We start from the raw sequence: 21,503 nt of genomic DNA on the forward strand, positions 1-21,503 counted from the left end.
TAATACCTGGGACTTACTTTAAAGCACTTGAGCAAAATAATAATAATAATAACAATAAAAAATAATAATCATAAAAGGACAGAGGAAGCACATTCCATGAATCAAGACTTGTTTACAGATGTTTATAGAACATTTCTTCTTACATTTGTGAATGTTTACAAAATTCAACTACACATTTTTCTGAGAACATAAAAAAGACACCCTTATAGATTTAACAACACAAATAAATTACCAAAATCAATAAATTATTGCTAAATACCCCAGGAAAGAATAAAAGATAGTCATCCATGCCCACCTTAACATAATTAAAGTTCAATTTCATCTGTTCTTGAAAAACTAAAATATATTTAACAGCTCTCCTGTCTACCTGTGACTATGCAGCTGCCTCTACTTCTCTCTCCTTTTCCTAATAAACCTGTCTTTTTAAAATGTAAAGAAAAAAAAGTAGAATAAAGTTTCAAATGCAACAAAGTCTGTAATAATATTATGACTCTTATAAAAGATTAAGGTGTCATCTTTATCATTCTATACTAAATACAACGGGGTGACAAATAAATGCAAGAAAAAGGAAATCGACAGCAGTTATCGCTAGAAAACCAAAGATACAGACTATCTCATTAACAGGAACGTAAATAATATACTGTACACTCAAGGAGTATTGAAGGAAATAATAGGTGTTGGACTTTGTTTTTTAAATCAGATCTTTTAAATTAAAATATAACACCTCTAATTTTGTTTTAAGAGAAACTCTGCTTTGTAATGTATTTTGCTTGACCTGTGCTTAAAAGAAATAATAAAGCAAGTTGTGCAATGAATCAGCCTAACAGTGTGAGAACGCTACAGAGCAATCATCAAAGAAAGACATTGTTGTGGACTAATTAAATCAATATATCTGAGAGATGGCACTGCTGCTCAGAGGTGGATTAGCCTCCTGTCCACAGTTTTATTTTCCTTTGTGTTGTTTCAGTTTCTAAAGACTCTTGATATTGTCTTGCCAAAAAAATGTTTCCCACGAGATACCATTAGGATGCTGTGTCACTGTATGACATTTCAAAACCTTGCTAGATGGCTAGACTGGGTGATATGAGAAATAGGTTTACAATAGCACAGAGCAGATTTGTTCCCATAGGAGCCCTGAGAGCACTGTTTAAGCAGCCCCTCCAAATTTATGTTACTATTCTGGTCGCAGGCATACTCTTTCAATGGCTCCAATCTGCAATTAAAGCAAGACTTTCACCTAGGCTAACTTGAAAACATCTTATCAACCACAGCTGGTCACAACAGTAATTTCTCATAGTCACCTTCATACTAAAAACCATAAAGTTTAAATATGAAGGGTCTCCCTTTAATACATAGGACGGTTATTAACAATTAAGAGAAATTCCTGTCAATGGCATTATATAACTAGCAAAGATATAAATGTGAATATATTTCCACATTTATATGTAGTTCATGTGCAGTTTAAAAAGGAAAACTTGTGGTTTCTTTTATTTTTCTCCACTCCTCTCTCATTCAAACCTTCCAAATATTTTTCAAACAACAATTTAATCATAAAAATAAAAGGCATAAAAAAGTAAAATACTAGTGTATAAATTTAAATTAAAATATCATTTGTATATAACAGGTTAAAATTTAGTTATTACATACATGTAATAACTTATCATTTATCTTTTAAAAATATAGACATTTATGGCATTATAATGAGCCAAATTTAGGAAAAGGAATTTGTATTTATGGTGAGAGATGAGTCACTTAAATAATTTTAACTTACAACTTAACTGACATTTGATGAACTTCCTTCATCTCCATCAAGATAGAAAATACTTCTATAATTAACTTACAACCTAAAGAGCTGCCCAACTGTTATCTATATCCTGAAATGGCTCAGGTCCCATTAAAACAATTAAATGAACTCTAAGTGAAATTTAATACACAATACTTTTGTTCCTACCAATAATCATATGTTAAAATGAGGATTCTCTGGCAACGATTTTCTTTATTTTTTAAATCACATCTGCATTGACTTATCAAGGGAATGATTTCTCACAAGAGTCAAGTCAATGTCATTGATTTCCTTTTAAAATAAGGTAAACCACTTGTTCTCTGCAGTGAGAGGAAATTGCCTTCTCTCTAAAGCAACTTTTATAGCAACAGCCACCTGACCTCACGTTGTCAAAGCACCAACTTAGAGCCTGTGGCATGAGCTTTATTTCCACGCTTGGCCGCCTCCGTTTCCTTTTTCCTTGATGGCATCTGCTTTTATGACACCAGCAAGTGTATTCCAAGGACAGACAGTAAAATATTGAGGCTTATCTGTGCTCCAGGGTATCCTGGAGCAAGAGGACACTCTGAATTTGATTAGAAATAAAATGCATACAGATTATGGAATACTGTACTAAAAACAAGAGAGTAGAGCATTTTGGCTTTGTAAAATGGTAACACTCCCAATTCTACGCATTAAGAAATCTCTCCCTACTTCCTCCAGCCCTTGTGGCTGTTTTGGTTTAAGGCCATATTCTCTTCCTGTATTAATAGAGCAGAGCTGGAGAATAGAGGCAGTTGAAAATAATGGATTTCAGCCTTTAGAACAGTTGTGTAACGTGCCCTGAATTAAAAGAATGGAGAAACCAGTTTCTAAGACAACCACTATATCGGCATTTATTTTGAAAAGATAATTTACCAATTTAAAATGGTTCTCTGAAGAAAGACAGTGCTTCTCCACTGGGGTTAATTCAGGGTTTGGCTGCCACAAATCACTTCTTAAATTCACCAAGAAGAAAGAGTCTCCAATAAAACAATCATTCTCTTGTGGATGAAGTGGTTTATTAGCAAAGGGATCAGGATGACAGCACCATTCTCCAACTAGAGCTCCCCAGTTCTCACTCGGCAGTGGGAGCACCCTAAGGAGCTTCCTAGTGGAAAAAGAAGAAACAATATTTTACAGAACAAAATGGAAATCAGCATGAAAGAGGAAACTCATTAACCACGTTGCTTGCAATATTAACTTTTCCCCATTATAAAAGCAATATTTACTTACTATAGGCAGTTTTGAAAATGCAGAGATATTAAGAAAACAAGTCATCCTTTCCTCACTAGCCAAGAACAAGTAACTACTTCTGACATGTCAATAAATTTCTTTGCCATCCTTCCAAGATGTACACATATACCTAAAGTCTGGGATATATGTATACATATGTATATGTACACATATACATAGTCTGAGATCAGAAAATAAACACTAACTATATCTAACTGTCGTTGTTTTTATTTAGTTGAGTTATAATTCTTAATCATGATCATAATACCCATAGGCCTGCCAAAACTGTCTAGATAGATCATTCCCTTACAGTTAGATATTTTTCAAGTTTGTCATTATCAACAAGACTATAAAGAACACTCCTACTAGAAGATTTGGGTACATATCTGATTATTTGCTGGGGAGAAAAATCTTCTAAGTGTACAAATGATGTGTATATTAAAACCCAGTATCAATATTAGAAATCTGCTTTCCAGAATAGCTATAGCAATCTATAATCTTCCACCTGTCTTCCTCAGAATTGAATACTATCATTTTTCCCATGTAATGGCTAAAATGGTCTCAATTCTGCTTTAATCAGCAATTCTTTAATAACTGGTAAGATTGAACTGCTTTTTTATTTATTGAATGCTGTGTTTCTCCAGTGAATGATGATCAATATCTCCTTTCCAATGAGGTATCGGTATCTTCTTAATAATTTGCACAAGTAGATTCTACATGAAAAATATTGGCTCTTTTATTATGCAAGCAAATATTTTTTCCAGTAATTGGCTTTTAATTTGGCTTACTCTTCTTCAATTTCAAGTCATGCAATCCTTTCTTTGGTGAGCACTTCCATTACTATTTTTTAATAAATTTCATTTTGGAGTAATTTTAGATTTATAAAAAATTACAAAATGGCAAAGATAGCTCTTATATAGTAATTTTTTTAAGGTTTTATCTTTTCTGGACAATACACTTCTGAGACTTTACCAGAAGAAAAGCCAAACATGGTTTCTTTTCTACTCTAAATTAGGAGAATCAGTAGTCTACAGGGAAAAGAAGATAGTGCAAGACGATGAATTTTTGAAATAATTTATCCTTAGAAAAATTGAGCAGAGAAATAAATATACTTATGGTCCTCATAAGGCCCACAGTTCTGTGAATGCTTAAAGTTCCCTAAGTACTCACAAACTCCACTCTGATCACTGATCCAAAAGACAATTGTGTTATGCCACTTATACATATTATCTTAGCTATGTAATCTAATTAAATAGTATGTAAACCAAAGTAATATCAGTTGCTATTCTTCTGAAAACTACAGATTTTAAATGATAAAAGTAAGTTATTGGAAAATACCTGGAGATATAACTATAGCACACTAGGGAGAGGGAGGAAAAGTAAAAATCTAGGAGAACTCTGCAATCCAGTTACTTCAAGAATGTCTAAATTTTCGTTGCACTTTAAAGAAACCCAAACAATAAAATGTAGATGCTGTATTTAAGATGGCTTCAGTTAAAAAAAAAAAAAAAAGCTATACAAAAGTGGATTCATATTTAACAAGAAGAAAAAAGTGTCTTGGAAAAAAATGTTGGGAGAATGTGGAGCAAAAGGAATCCTTGCACACCATTGGTGGGAATGTAAGTTAGTCCAGCCCCTAAGGAAAATAAAATGGAGGCTTCTCAAAATATTAAAAATGGATCCACCATATGATTCAGAAGTTCACTCCTAGGTAACTACCTGAAGAATCTAAAACACTAATTCAAAGGAATATATGCATTCCTGTGTTCATTGCAGCACTATTTACAATAGCCAAGTTATAGAAACAACTTGGTACGCAAAAATAGATGGGCAGATCAGGAAGATGAACACAATGGAATACTACTCAATCTTGAAAAAAACAGATAAATTCTTGCCTTTTGCACCAATATGTGTGGAATTGGAAGGGATTCTTCCAAGTGAAATAAGTCAGAAGGCAAAAGACAAATACCAGAAGGTTTCACTTATATGTGGAATATAAAGAAGCAAAACAAATGGTCAGATCTAACCAATAACAAAACCAACAAACCTGACTGTAAAGCTGAGACTGGGGTGGGGAAGGAAAAGGAGGACAATCAATTATGATGGAAGACTATGGGTGCCCTGATGGTGGGTGTGGTGTGGTAAGAACACCTGAAGGGGGGAGATCCTACACCTCTAAAACAAAAACAACATTGGAAAATATTACCTCAATAAAAAAAAATTTAATATTAGCACTAAAACATTTTTTCATCACACACACACACACACACAAAGATGTTGGTCTCACAATAAAACACTAGTAAATTAATGTATATTTACATGTTTTAAATTAAAAGATTTAAGATGTGAATAATCAATTTTAATGATTCCCAATGTTAAGCATTTTTCTGATTCCCCAATCAACTGTGAGTTTCATAAAAAGGCAGTTAACATCAGGAAGGGTGCAGACATTTAATACATAACTTCAGAGGACAAAGCAAGGAACAAAAACTCTGATTTCACTTAATGCAAGGAAGGACTTTCCCTTTCAAATTAGGAAATGCTACACCACTAGCATCATTCAAGTTACTAAGTCCGTTAAAAATATTAAGAAGTGATTCTTTCAAGTGTATATTTTCCAAAAATCTATGAATTGGGCACTCAACTGATATAAAATGTTAATATATACAGTCCCTATTCTCAAGTTACTCATGTTCTAGTAGAAAATAGAAACCTGTAAACATGTAACAAAATCATAATATAATAAATGCTTATAAAAGATTTGGGGGGAACCTAGGAAGAAGGAGATGGCACAGACTCATTTGAAAATTTAATGAAAGCTTTAACCATTTTTTGCAAATATCTATTCCTACATGCACACAAAATCTGCATATTATATACAGGGATTCCCAAAACCAGTCCATTAATTCAGGGCAATGCAAAGTGCTAGCAGAGCACACATGGACTTCAGAGAACAGACAACATCTTCCTTGAGTTGTCCATGGAAGGATAAATAGGAAGGAGTTCTTCAGGAAATGAAAGGAATTAAGGCATAACAAGTGGAGGAATAAAAATGAAGACAAGCACCATCTCTTCTAACTTACCACATATTCTCAGTGCTTGGCTTAGTTCCTGGTTCACACTGTAAGCTCTTAAATATTTATTAAAGTTAGTATTTATTAAAATATGAACTGGAGTAATTTGATAACTATGATGCGTGTGGTCCCTGCTTGAATCTGCTGCTTCCTGAGATGAAAGGGTTAACAAACCTTTTCCCTTGCTGCTTGAGAATCTGACCTTTGGTTTAACCACCTAGCTCTGTTACCTTGGAAACCAGGTAGATAGTAGGCATCAAATTATATTGCTAGGCAACATTGCTTATGATAAAAAAATGATCCCTGATTGGTAAATTGCATCTGGACTGGAAGAAGTATAAATGAGCTGTAAATATCTGATGAGGACGTTACACTTTGGATTTCCCTGAATGCAGTCTCTTGTGGGGAACTCTAGCAACTCAGCCAAAGAATTGTTCCTAAAGTTAATGAATGCTTAGGGCATCAAGCTTCTTCTAAGGGTAGCTCCTGTACATGCCTCATGGACATCTTGTGCTTTGTACCTGAAACCATATGGAGAGACAAGAGTCCTCAAATGGGTGTGTGAGCTGTTAGTTGTTCCAACTGCTTGAACTGCAAGGCCCCTGCTGAGGAACCCCTGATGCTGCTATGCTGGTCAGCTGGCAACAAATGTGGTGCGTGATGGTGTTGTGAGTCTGTATGTTTACTTGAACTTCAGAAGAATTCAGGTGGGCACTACACACACCTTGTTCCATTTAATGTTCACAATTTTGTCAGATAAGAATTACCACTCCCCTGTTTCAGAAGAGGAAAGGTAGGCTCAGAAATGTGGAATAAACTGACTGCACAAGTTCAGAACCAGAGGTGATGAATGGAAGCCAGGATTTTAACTCAGGTCCTCTTGGCACCAAAGCTAAACTCTTTCCCTTGGGATAGATTTCCTTCCCTGGAATGCACATCATCAGTAAAGGAGCCTGGGAGAGTAGAAAGGTGACACTGTGTGGGGTGTTCAATGCCAAGCTAAGGTTCAGGGACTTGGTTCCACAGGTAGGTGGGAAGCATTATAGAATTTTAAGTGATAGGTTAGATTTGAATTTTTTGCAAAGAAGGCAAACAAAAACACCTGTTTAGAGTGGCAGTTAGGCCAAAACAGGCTCCTCCTGATATTTTGCATGTAGTGTCAATGAAAAGATCCTCAACACAGTACAAAAGGCAGCAATGTCAAAATCTCATACATGATCACAGAAGTAAACTCACATCAAGATTTAAAGAGCTTGGGAGGGGCCTCCCCGGTGGCGCAGCGGTTGAGCGCTGGGTTGCGAAGCTGCCTGCAGCCTCTGCAGCCGGTTCGATCCCCGGCTGCTCCCCGGCCACCGGAGGAGGGTCCCACATGGCGAGCAGACCTCTCCTGCCGCCCGCTGCTCCCCTCAGCAGTGTCCTTCGGTCCTTCTGCCTGCTCTGCTCCCCGCTCTGGCTCTGGTGAATTCTCTCACCCTCCAGCGCTTCTGACTGTACCCAGTGCATGTATAAACCAAACAAACAAACAAATAATAAATAAATAAATAAGACATGCCTCTAGAAAATTAAAAAAATAAATAAATAAAATAAAGAGCTTGGGAGATTTGATGCACAGTAGCTCAAAATATGGTATTTCAAACTTGACTCCATATCATGTGAGTAAAAGCTACAATATATCCCATAACTACCTACAAAAGACATCAGAAGCAAGAAAGTACCTAATTCACAAGTCACTGCAAAGATAAAAGTGTTTTTACAGCAGAAAGAAATTATTCTGATGTCTTAAAAAAACATAAAACCTTTAAGAACAAAAGATGTATTTTAATCACAGACCTACTGAAAGTATATCTAGCAAAAAACCTGAAACTGATATGTTCTGCTTCCCAAGAGAACTTTGAAATAAAATAGATACCTTTTTTTTTAAGGTAGTTTGTAAGTAAAAAACCTGCTGAAGCTGAGAATAAGAGGGAAATGATTCCTTAAATTTTCTCTCAGCTTATTATTCTATGATGAACATCAAACGCTTATTTGTAATAAATTAAAATTTGCTATTTACTTTTAATGTATCATAGAGCACACAATTTTGGGGAAAGTAACTTAAAAATTAAATGCTACTGATTGATGATGTTTATTTAAATTTTAAAGATATAGACAAGAAAATGAAATGACCCTTACTGTGTAAAATCAACCATTAATCACTAACAATAACAAAATTAATAACATGGAGTTTTTACATATTGGGTGATAACTAAGTAGACATTAAATATTACATCAAATATCTAAAGCTTAACATATGGCTTCTGGAACTGAGATAAATTCAGCTGACATTATCCAACAGATAGGCTATGAAACTAGCTTTGTATTTTATTACCATTAGGTACAGAGTATGATTAGCCTCATAAGAGTATAATTATTTTATTCCAAAGTTGTACAATAGTACTAACATTCCAAATTGTGCCTTACTCTTTTTATTGATTCTTTGTTCTCTTTTATAGAAAAGTGACCATATTCACAGAGGTAGCTACTTTTAGACTACAATTATTGCTGGTCTATCCTATGGGTCAATCAACTGGTTGGATATTCTTATATTTCTTGTTTCCACAAAGTCCATATGCTTGTTTGCTTCTAGAGTTTCAATGCTCTCATGAGCTGCTGGGCTGACTACTAACTCTGCTGGCTCAGAGTCCTCAGGACACTTCTCAAATTGACTGGAAATCAAAAGACTTATGTTTGAAAAGTCAGTTTGGCCAACTGATGTAATTCAATCCTGCCGTGAATATATTTTGAGAAGACATCACAAATTCCAAACACAATGATCATTTTACTGTTTCTGAGACTATTCACAAAGACATATATTTTATTACTGTTACTTGATATTAGGGCCTGCTAGTCTCAAAAAGTTCATAATCAAAAATTCTATGTTCAGATTGTTTTTATAAAAAAAAATTCTGCTGAACTGTCAAAAATATAAGTTGGAGGATTTTATTATAAAGAAATGAAGCAAAAAAAAAAGAAATGAAGCATTATTTATTTTCAAATAAATGAAACAAATGCCTAGGAATATGTGATCATAAATTAAGACAAAAGACTGCTATAATTAGCAGATTTTGTGTGCCCCAGAATTATTAAGTGCTAAAATCCACTAATGAGTCTAAACAGGTTAAACAGTCCTGTGCACCTTATTCCTATAATTTACTTGACAAGAATCTTTTTTCATTTAAAAAAGGAACACGTGTGTATCTTACACTAGACAAATAATCATGAATCACAGAGCCAAAGGTACAACTTCATGAGGTTCACTAATCACAACATTTTCATGCTAGCAGGCCTTACAGGTTTATCTAAACCAATCTCCTTATTTTATAAATGAGGAAACTGAGGTCCAGAACAATAAAGTGACTTGTTCCCAGATAATAAGGCTACCTGCTAAACTCCTATCAAGAGAAGCTTCCAAAACCAATTAAGTCAACATATTCCAGTTTGCTATGTTGGAAAAAATGTTTATAGTTAGTTAATTTTGATTGTAGCACATACATGCCTTTTTTGGTTTTGCTTACAATTTAACAAGCACTGAAGATGTCCTTGTCACCAATATAAAATAGATAGCGGAAATAAATGAGAAGACCATGTGCTTAATATAAACAGTTGAACATGATGTTCATGTGCAGAGACTAAAGGAAGCACGTTTTCCATAAAAGAAAAAACCATGGGGTCTGCTAAGAGTGAAATGAAAGCAAAGCCCTGAATCACCTACTCAGGATTCCTCCATATTGTTCAAAGGTATACAAACACCAAGACACACGGGTGAGATATGAAAGGCTTTCAGGTAAGCCCTGCTTATGTAAGGCAAGGGCTAAGTGAAGTCCACTGTTTATTTCCTCAGAAAGAAAAAGAGAAAACGTTGGACAGTTCTTTGGCACACCAAAAACTATTGAGTCCTGAATCAAAAAGGTGTGAAACACTAAAGAATCTTGTAATTTGTAAATAAAATCAATTTGGAAAAGGGAGTGGAAGGTTTCTATAAAAAAAAAAGAGCTTATTGAGCATTCACAATTATATTACATCCTCTAACTCAACTGACAAGTTTGGAAAATGGGCCTTAATATATATGATTAAGAAGAAGCTGAGGTGAGATGGACAAGGTTCACTCGTGGTGAAACTGGAAGTTTAAGCGCAGTTTCCATTCTTCGGCTCTTGCCTCTATGCTACATGATCTCCCAACGGTCAGGGTAGGAGCAGTGCAGCCGTCCTCCATAGTTAGACTCTATATAAACTCTTTTGGCTGCCAACTCTGATCATAAAAGGATTGACACAAAACAGAAGATGCAGTTCCCAAATAGGACAAATGAGGACTATAGGTAATGATTTTTCATATGCATTATCCTTCTCCAATGAAACAAAAATACCAGCCAGTAAGGAGTGAGCATATCTTTCTGCAAGCAGAACCAGGAAATGCTGTTGTACTGAATTTAACTTGTTCCTACTGTAACTTCTAGGTCACCTAGTTATTGTACAGGTATGCACGTTTCAGAAACTTTGTTAGAATCAAACAAAATGAAAAGGGCTAAGACAAGGAAAAGTTTCTTAGTTGAACTAAAATGTAAACCAGGATCCCTTGCATCTTTCAGGCTTAAGTGGGCCTGACACAGTGTGTGTGTCCAGCAGCAACTGTGGCCCTTTAGATAATCTGAGCAAGGACATTCTCTTGTCTGCACACTTAGAGTCACCTCCTTTCTAACTTAAGATAATCCTCAGGAGGATGCTTCACTTACAAAACTCTACTTATTCCAGAGCAAATTTACACAATTTCATCTACCTGGGACACTGTCAGAAATAAGGAAGCAAGGAAGAAACACTAGTAGGAAGCCAAAATAAGCACCCCAACATTTATTTAATTCAACCCAGCAAGAATTTACCACACTAAGCATTGTGCCTGACACAGGGGATTGTGAAGATGATGATAATAGCAGTAACTATTACAGACAGAATGCTTACTTTGTGCCAGGCATTGTTATAAATACTGAAACTCATTTGATTGCCCCAGCAATCCTATGAGGTAGCTCCTACTGTTATCCTTATTTCTGTAATATGAAAATTGAGACACAGAGTGGCTAGGTAACTTGTCTATGGTCACAGCTAGTGAAGGATGGCTGTTAATCTAAACCATCTGGCTTCTGAGCCTGCACTTCTAATCACTGCAGTATACTGCACTCTAAAGTGGGGATAAGGGCTGCAGGAGTAAGACTATCCCCTTCCCCAGAGTCTACAGATTTATTGAAAGACAGGCAAATAAACCTAAGAGTCATATATAACCAACAGCAGATACAGGCAATGCTCCCAGCAGGCGATGCCTGTCAGCTGAATTTAGGAGGAGGCTAACTGGAGGGAGTTGGGGTATGGAATGCATTCCAGGGAACAGAGTAGTTTTCATTAAGTCCTAGGGTGAAAAAAACCATGAAGAGACTATGAGCCTGTAGGCTGGTCACTAGAGCTGTGAACTGACTGTGTGTCAATAATTGTTTTCTGGGAGAAGAGGTCTAAATCATGAGGGTGGAAAGGTAATCAGGCAAGCTCAGCCAGGACTCGATGTGGCATGCTAAGGTCTCATGGAATATATCCTAAAAGAAATGGGGAGTCTCGGAGGAGTCTGAACAGGGGAGTCAGCTACAGTAGTATAGAACTGATTAAAGAAGGTAAAACTAGAATAAGGCTGAGTGGACAAGGTTCTGTCAACAGTGGCTAACAGGTAAGAAGACAGTAGCCTGGACTGAGGTAGTGGGACTGGAGATGAAGGAAAGTGGACTTAGGTAAGAAATGCTGAGAAGGAAAAGTATACGATGATTGACTACGAGGTGGAGGTATAGAGTTCGTTGAGAGGAGGCCTGGAGGAGGACCAGGTTTCTGATATGGTAAAGAATCCATTCACATCCAAGTCTCAGCACTTTTCTCAGAGGAAACACATAAAACAGAGAACTCAAAATTCTTTCCTTAAATCTCGTTAACAATAATATGATTGTGCGATTGTGATCTATTTCCAACCCATGAATGATTAGTATCTGAAAATTTCAGGGAAAGGGTTTATACTCAGGAAACAAGGAGACAGAGAAGGAAGAGAAAAGATGAGGAAAATAATTAAAAGAGTCAATTCGGGAATACAAAGGGAACTTCCCATCTCAATAGCACATCACAAGAACAGGTTACAAGATTAACCTAATCACTGAGAAGAGGTTAATATGTGTGCTGTATACACTGTTTTAATAAGCAGGGAAATAAAAAATGATTTTAGAAAGGTATTAATAGGAATGATTCAAATAGAAAGTTGGACTGCAAAAGCTTCTGCGATTTAGAAAATTCACTTACTGTGGAAAATATCATGCACTAAAATGATGGCTAAAACTGGTGATGGAAGTCATGTCTCCTTTCAGAAGAAAGGTGCTTCAAGTGATCGAGAGAGGCTCTTCTCCAAGATAATCCTCTTCCCTTAAAGCCATAATCCCATTGTTCCCCTTTGCCACCTTCAGAAGATCTAATTGCTCTGTGATTTCTCTCTGAGAGTTCTGAGGTTGATTTTGTTCAGACATTAAGCTGGCTCTCATTTTAAGGTCATATATTGCTCCCTTGGAAATTCACAAATTTTGATCGAAAAAAAGACAACAACTGCCAGACATAGAATGAATCAGAGTTAAATATATTGCTTACTTACCTGTCCCTTATTATGACTTCCCCACAGGACTGGCAATAAAATGTCCAACATTCTTGTGCTCGTGAGCTCTGATTAAACATTGAAGTCAGCTCTAAAGAAAACCAATGAAATAGTAAATCATAGAGGTTTGGAGTAAATATAGTAACATACTGAAAGAGCTTAATAGCCAAAACAAATTACTATTAATAAATGTTGTTTATGATCTATTTAAATGTAAACATTTAATTAGTATTTTTTGATGACTCAAGCAGCAGCAAATTCTGTGAACACATTTCAAAAACAACAGATTTTGTTGAGTGTCTCAGAGCTGGGTGTTGCCCTAGATTATCCATGCAAAACACTGGAGGGTAACTTCTTTCATTCTAAGAACACATTAAAGATAGGAGAAAAGGAGGTATTTCCTTCACATCCAGCTAACTACATGGAGCTTCACTATTGTCAGCTTTCCTCTGCTATGTCTTAGGTATAGTTTTTCATCAGTGTGACTACTAGTAAATACAGCTCTGATATTTAAGTTTAATTTGATTTAATAAGATTTATGTCCACCCTGCAAATTACCAGTACATAAAAACAAAATGAATCTTGAAACTGGTCTTTATGGGGCAGGTCCCTGAGGATGGAATTGTTCCTAAAAAGAATCCGAATTCCATCTTTCAAGAGTGACCTCAGTTTCTGATGAAAACTGTGGGGAAACATTTATTTTGCACATTCGAGACAGAGCACATTCCATTATTTCATTACTGAAGAAATTTTCATTTCAAAAAAACCCCACTAAAATATTCATCTATAAAATCTAACTAAAGACATGATGCTGTATCCATTAGAATCCAGTATTTCAAATTTGGATCCTGTTACTTTGTATGTATTTTAAGATTAAAGACACTAATGCTAGAAATGTTAATCCTTGACAATTAAAAATTCTTCCATCTAATTTCTAGGAATACCTGCCAATCCCTATAGGACTAAGGTGAAAAAACAATATTCATTAACTGTGAATATATAAGAAGACCTGGATAAAACAAGTCAAATATTCTTTTCAGTATCAATAAACAAATTTTCAGTCAAACACTCCCCTCTGCTGGCCAGCCAGTGATTCACTGGCTCAGGTTCAGAACTTTTTAAACAGTAACATGGGGATGAGTCTAATTCTTGTGCTCTATCAGATTTTACTATAGCCAGTTCATGCCAAGGATCATGACTTAGTGCAAGATTATGTTTATTATAGTCCTTAAAAGAATATCCTTAGAGTTGAGAAGCCAGCTTTTAAAAAATCCAGAAATAACCACTGAATGCAAAAAATTTAACAAGTCACTTCCTACAGTACATTCATTTACATCAGTACACATCTGATAGTTATTCATTCAGCAAACATTTATTTACCATCTATTATGTGGAAAGCACTAAAGCAATTAGCTACTGAGGAATCTATTTTGCATACCCTTTCATACACTATAGCTCAGGTCTTTGAACATTTTCTTTTTCAGATTTGAATAAAATATTTTAAAAATGGAAAGAAACAGGAGACCAATGAATGCAAATAATGTGTGTACCAACATATAGCAGTTAATTTATCTTGTCCTTCAGTTAAAAAGAAACAATGTAGGGCCTGCCTGGTGGCACAGGATTTAAAGACACAGCACAATCAAGCTATTGGCAGCCACTGCAACCTGAGCTCCAACCCTGGTTAGGGAGCTACCCACATGGCACAGGAGACCTCTCCTGTCTTGCGCCCTGCTCCCCTCAGCAGTGTATTTCAGTAGATCTGCCTGTTCTGCTCCCCACTCTGTCTATGGTGAATCCTCTCAACCCCTGAACCTTTGACCTACACCCCAGTTCTTCTACACACACACACACACAAAACAACTTACTTGTTCAATGTTTGTCCCTAAGTTCCATAAGAAAAGACTTTTCCTCACTTGTTCACTTCTGCATTCCCAGCACCTAATATCAATGCCTCCAGACAAAGTATGAGCAAGTATTTGTAAAAGAAATATCTTACTATATAATATTTCAAAATCAAACTGTTCTTGCACAACACCGTCTGACTTAAACTTAACATCAACTCTGTAAGTTTTTATAATTTAAGAATCAAAGCAGGGAGTACATTGAAAGTCTCTATACTTTCTGCTCAATTTTGCCAGGAACCTAAAACTGTTCTAAAAATAATCAGGAAAAGAGCACTAAAAACCAAAACAGGAAACAACAGCTCAGAAAGGATCAAGTGACATGTTCAACTTCACACAGGTAATAATAACAGGCAGAGTTGACACAGGACCTGGATCTTCTTAATTCCCAGATCTCTCCATGCCACTGATGAGCAGTTATTTTCATCTAGGAAAAGTTCAGCTTTTCAAGTGCAAAATCACTTTTGATTTATAATAAAAAAGTAACTGCAAAAACAGAGCGATGATCTTACTCGTGCTGAATTCCGCCTGTGCCTGCAGCCGCAGGTGCAGTCCGTCTCCAGCCACGAACTGCAGGCCCCGGCAGGAAGAAGGTACAAGCCTGACCTCTGCTGGAAGACAGATGTCTGTGCAGCTTTCAGGGGTTTTCATCTGGAGCGCGGATGGCGTTATAAAAATATCCATCGATTTACATTCTTCTTTCTGTTCTCTGATAATCAAGTAAAACACACACAAAATATTTCTTATTGATGAAAACCATGTGATGAAGAAAAGAATGACCAAGAATCTCTCTGCTCTTCTTCAATAGGGTTCCCTCAGTTACCACCCCAGAAAAATAGCAGCAAACTCATTGTAAGAGAAACCAACCTATACTTACACTAACCTTAGATCGAATTAGAGAGCACTTTTCATTGTCGTTGCAAGATGAAAGTTCTAAGATTTATTTTTATTCTTGCTGCTTCTCCTCCTTTTCTTCTTCTTTTTTTTTTTTTTTTTTTTTGGTAACAATGGATTTTAAAATACGCACTTTTACCCAACACTTATGATACTGAGCACCTAGCAACCGACTGTCTCTTCTATCCTAATGTTTCCTCCATCTCCTCCACCCTGGACCTTCCTGGGGTCGCTCCTAGAGCCATTCTACTTGCAAAGACTGCAATTCTATATTCTACTTGCTATGCTCCCTATTTCTTCCCACCTGTCTCCCCAACTTCAGCTTCTTGGATCCACCAGCACAATTTGATTTGGGTCTGTAGAACAACTCACATTTGATCTTCAAAATATTTTTTTAGAAGGAGAAAGTATCATAAGACAGTGGCTTCTTTATCTTTGCGTCCCTTGTCCCTAGCATGGTTTGACATTCATTCACTCAATCATTCAACACATTTTTTGAGTTCTATAGTGTGCCAAGAACCAGAAATACCATTAGGGCATTTTCTTTGCCACCACCCCTACCAAGGTAGGGGACACCCAAGTAAAAAGGAATGATTAAGGGAGCATGAGAACAATACTGAATTTTCTCGTGATAAATACAGGGTTCTATGAAAGCACACAGGAGGGGAGCAGTGGCTACCATAGGCAAAGCATTAAGTAAATGTTATTTGAATAATGAACAGGTGCATGAGTGAAATATTCTTCTGAGATCAGCACTCAATAATGTTTTATTTTACATATAGTAAACCAAAGTAAAGTATTACTTGGTATAGTGGATTTTGATAAGGATGCCAGGATTATGTGAAACAATTTTATAGGAGGAAAAACTTCCTTGTTATACATACACACCTGCATTCAAAGCAGGACCATTCACAATAGCCTAAGACATGAAAACAACTTAAATGCCCATTTACAGGTGACTAGAAAACAAAGTTATGATATACTCAATGGAATATTACTCAGCTATCAAAAAGATGAAATCTTGCTTTTTGTCACAATGGATGAAATTTGAACTGATTATGCTAAGTGAAGTCAGAAAGTAAAAGACAAATATCAAATGCTTTCTTTCATATGTAAAATACAATAAAAGCAAATAAACTGGCAAAACACAACAAAAACAGCTCTTTGATTTACTGTATGTAGAATAAAATATTATTGAGTGAAAAATATAGTGGTTACCAGAGGGAAAGGAGAGGAGGAGAAAGTGGGCAGAGGAAGGGTAAGGACTAGCTTCATGGTGGAAATGGCCCTAGAACTTTGGTGGTAGGTGAGGTGAAGTATATACACACATGGGGGTGTAGAAGTACCCCCTAAATTTACAGACTATTGTAAATCAATAAAATTTTATTAAATAAAAACCAACTACCAATTTTAAGAATTAAAAAATTAATGAAGAAAACAATTTAGTGATGTATGAATATGGGGCATGAAAGGACGTACTAATCTAATTCACGTAAACACAAATCACTCAGTATAGACCATGAAGAGTAAAACACAGTCCCTGTCCACCAAGCACCAACATCACAGAAAGGGATGGTAGCATATAAAAATGTGCCTCATACAAAGCCAAAATGTGCTTAGCATTATAACAGGGCATAAAGCAGCCGGTTCTATTAGGTGTGGAAATAGGGGCAGCCCTGCAGTAGGGGTGATAAATACAGGCTTGTAAGTGCAGACTTCATATCAGGTGTTCATACTTTGCATTAAAAAATCTTAAGACACTTGCCTGCTTGTTGCCTTTCAAAGCCCATAGAACTGCACTTAATTGGTAAAAGAGAAAATCAAGAACCTGAGTTTTTTTCCCAGGGAACAGTCTCAAACTTTTGAGTCAAAAGTCAAGTTTTTAGAAACAATGATCCTCTAAATCAAGAGTCAGCAAACTTTCCAAAGGTGAAATGATAAATATTTCAAGTTTTACAGATCTATATGGTTGGTATCTATTGTATATTCTACTTGCATCTTTTTAAAACAACCCTTTAAAAAAATGTAAAATTAATTCTTAGTCATGGGTTTGCTAACCCCTGCTTTAAAGATACACAATTTGTCCATTTTGCTATGTCAGTGATTTTCAAACTGAACTGTGCAGCTGGTATCTGGAAGTACCTGAGGGATACCACTGGGCTCTCAAGTCCCACTCATGCCCAACTCTGGCTTGCCACTTTCCTTCCCTTTCCCATCCTGAAAAGTTCAGCAAATTATACAGGCTGAGCAAGGGAGTATCTATGCAAGCCAGGGACAGCCACAATGGCATGGGATGGATGTGAGAACAGCAGCAGCATGAGGAAGGCTCTACCAGGAGGACCCGGAAGGGGTGTCAGATCACAAGAGGCGTCAGGAAGAAATTAAGAGGAGCACCAGGGGCAGTCCAGTGGGGTTTCGAGTCTGCTTTAGTAGGCTACTTTAACAAAATATCATAGACTTATAAAACATCAATTTTGTCTAGTTGTGGAGACTGGGAACTTCAAAACCCAGGTGCTAGCAGATTTGGTGTTGAGAGCCCTCTTCCTGGCTTGCAGATGGCCACCTTCCACAGTGTTCTCAGGTGGCAGAGCAAGGATGCTGTGGTGCCTCTCCTTATGAGGCCACACTCACCCCATGATAGGGATTCCCTCATGACCTCATATAAACTTGTTATTTCCCAAAGGCCCATCTCTTTATACCACCACATTAGGGGTTAGGGCTCCATGTCAAAAGGGGACACAAACATTCAGCACATAACAGATACCAAGCAGGAAAGGAGAGTGTCACAGTGAGCAGGGGGGAAGGAAGTGGCAAAGGATGCAGCAGCAGATTAATTACATAGATGGGAATTGGCCAATAATGAGGATAATGTTTTCCACTTAAACATAATTTAATAAAGAAAAAAATATCAGGGTTCCTTGAGAAAAATAGTTACACCCAGGGCTGAAACAGGAAAAGAATGAGATGAGCCAGGACCATCTGGCTATGCAACAAAGAGAGGAAGAAATCAAAGAATGGCTGGGGACCTGTCAATAAAGATAAAGAAAGTATCATGAGGGGCCTCCCCGGTGGCGCAGCGGTTGAACGCTGGATTGCAAAGCTGCCCACAGCCTCTGCAGCGCCAGTTCGATCCCCAGCTGCTCCCCGGCCACTGGAGGAGGGTCCCACATGGCGCGCAGACCTCTCCTGCCGCCCGCTGCTCCCCTCAGCAGTGTACTTCGGTCCTTCTGCCAGCTCTGCTCCCCGCTCTGGCTCTGGTGAATTCTCTCACCCTCCTGCGCTTCTGACTGTACCCAGTGCTTGTATAAACAAATAAATAAATCTTTAAAAAAAAAAAAAAAGAAAGTATCATGAAAGGACTTCCCCTGGCCACATCTGGTATAATTTTAGCAAAAAAAAAAATACCCACCGGTAAACATAAGAACATGGTCCATACTGTTGTAAATAAATAAATGAACATGATGAAGGGCTATTGAAGTACAGAATATTTACGTAGTCTAAAGGAACTTTAATACTCAATAATTATGGGGGGGAAGTAACTTTCTGGGGGAATAGTGTGGCAGATACCACCCGATTCAAGTGCTCAAATGGAACAAATCAAAATCACATGCCTCCTGACAGGATGCAATGAGAACTAAACATTACATTGTGATATTCCTGCCTGACTATAATTTTAAGGAAACATGAGAAAAACACAAATGGGGCGAATATCTAGAAAATAATTAGGCTATCATCTTCAAAGCTACCAATATTATTAAAGTCAAAGAAAATGAGGAACTCTTGCAGATTGAGAGACTAAGGTAATAAAATAATGAAATGCAATGCATGATTCTGAGCTGAATTCTTTTGCTCTGACAGATGTTATGTGGACAACTGGCAAAACCTGAATGAGGATAGTGGTAACATATTTCTCAGTTTGGGGAATTGTATTATGATGATTTAGACGAATATCCTTACACATACGGAAGCCAAGGTAAAGTATTGGGGAGTAACAGCAACTCACTCTCAAGTTTGATTGAGGCCCTCATTGTCAACATATTTTATAGTAGGGTTTTGTGTTGTTGTTTTTTACAATTCACTTGTATTGGTTTAGTTGTGACACCCTCCTCAAAATTATTCAATGACTTTATACCCCACTTTGCCCAAAGACTACCAGTTATATCCACTGCAGTGGTCAATTATGACTCAGTGACACACAAGGATGAGTAATTAAAATTTCAGGTATCTTGCAAACAGTTGACCTCAGGGTGGTAGCTGCACATCAGGGAGATTCTCTTGTTTGTTCGGTTTTCCTGGGGAGTAGGATGTTAAACATTTACTTGCACGCCACTGTGAGACCCTCCACCAGGTGATCCCCAGTCTACCCACATCTCTCTGAACTAGGTACACTTTAGCACTTACAGTTCTTTCAGAGGGAAAGTTTTCCCCCAGGTACTACATAGTCCATACCTCATCCCCTTCAGTTTATTATTCAAATGTTAGCTTCTTACTTGGAAAAAAGACATTATGATTTTTTTTCTTCCTATGCCTTTCTCTCCCCCTCCCCCCGCCCGCCCACCCACCCCACTCAAGGTACATATTTCTGTTCACTAGAACAAATTGTTCATTTATTTTGTGCATTTTCTGTCATGTGCCCACTGTTACCATTAAGTTCAATAAAGGCAAGTATTTTTGTCCTTGATGTTTTTATTGTTCACAGTTGTATTCCCAGCATTTAGAATCTGAGTTTTGGCACTAGAACAGAAATTCAATAAATATCTGTGGATTGAATAAACAAACGGCAAACTTATCCCATGGATTGCTAAGATGGTTTAATATAAATTTATCTAATGCAATTCAGAAATATAAAGGTAAAAGGGAAAAAAATGACCCTCTCAATGCATGTAGAAATCATTAAAGACAGTATATTCATGATTTAAACCTTAGCAAATTGTCAGAATGAATTAGATACCACTCAATATATGCTTTAAAAGGTATATATATATATAAACATAGTGTAGGGTAAGATAAAAGTATCAGGCTTGGGCCTCCCAGGTGGCGCAGCGGTTGAGCACTGGGTTGCAAAGCTGCCCGGCTGCAGTGCCGGTTCGATCCCCGGCTGCTCCCCGGCCACCAGAGGAGGGTCCCACATGGCGCGCAGACCTCTCCTGCCGCCCACTGCTCCCCTCAGCAGTGTACTTCGGTCCTTCTGCCTGCTCTGCTCCCTGCTCTGGCTCTGGTGAATTCTCTCACCCTCCCGCGCTTCTGACTGTACCCAGTGCATGTATAAACAAAACAAACAAACAAAATAAATAAATAAATAAATGAAAAACATGCCTCTAAAAAAAAAAAAAAAAGTATCAGGCTTTTCTGCCCTCCCGCCATTAGTATAGATGTAGGATCTGCGATCTGCGGTCCTGAATGCATGCCTGATGGTGGGCACCTGGAGTAGGGTGTGGGCCTAGGTCGATGGGATTCACCTGGACTAAGACTGTGCTTTTTTAAGGGCGGCGTCATGGGGACGGCAGCAGAAGCCAAGAGAGAAGCAGAGAACATCAGAGAACCCAGATAAAGTGAGGATTTGCTGGGGGCTGGGAGGACTGCCAGCCTCCCGGCCCCCCCAGCACCCCTGCCTGCCATATGCCTGGTAAATCTAAATAAAAGACCTACAAAAAAACCACTGAGGGCTCCATTACTCTGACTCCTCCTTTACCCGGTCTGCTGGATCATAGAAAACCTGCACTGTGTCCATTTCTGACCTTACACATAGCTGAGAGTTAAAGAATAAAGACATGATAGGGCCTGAAGGAAAAAAATGCATAATGTGTGAATCCATGTATACATACGTCAAGAAATGGCAAAAGCTTATCTTTTTTGAATGAAATCAGAAAAGTCATTGCTTTTACAGTGTGGGG

At 37.4% G+C, this 21,503-nt stretch overlaps 1 protein-coding gene across 4 annotated transcripts in view; it reads right to left on the reverse strand.

Annotated features, from left to right (window-relative positions):
- UBE3D (ubiquitin protein ligase E3D) overlaps positions 1-21,503 on the reverse strand; it is a 113,609-nt gene that overhangs the window by 90,847 nt on the left and 1,259 nt on the right. For all 4 annotated transcript variants that reach the window (XM_037520017.1, XM_054698992.1, XM_037520015.2 and 1 more), the window contains exons 2-4: positions 15,228-15,424; positions 12,812-12,902; positions 2,681-2,912 (exon numbers count right to left, since the gene is read on the reverse strand). In XM_037520017.1, the coding sequence (XP_037375914.1) occupies positions 2,681-2,912; positions 12,812-12,902; positions 15,228-15,424 (520 nt within the window). The remainder of the gene's footprint in view (positions 1-2,680; positions 2,913-12,811; positions 12,903-15,227; positions 15,425-21,503) is intronic.

This window comes from Talpa occidentalis, unplaced genomic scaffold (assembly GCF_014898055.3).
Source record: "Talpa occidentalis isolate TD23 unplaced genomic scaffold, MPIMG_talOcc4v2.1 talOcc4.2, whole genome shotgun sequence".
NCBI classification, from domain to species: domain Eukaryota; kingdom Metazoa; phylum Chordata; class Mammalia; order Eulipotyphla; family Talpidae; genus Talpa; species Talpa occidentalis.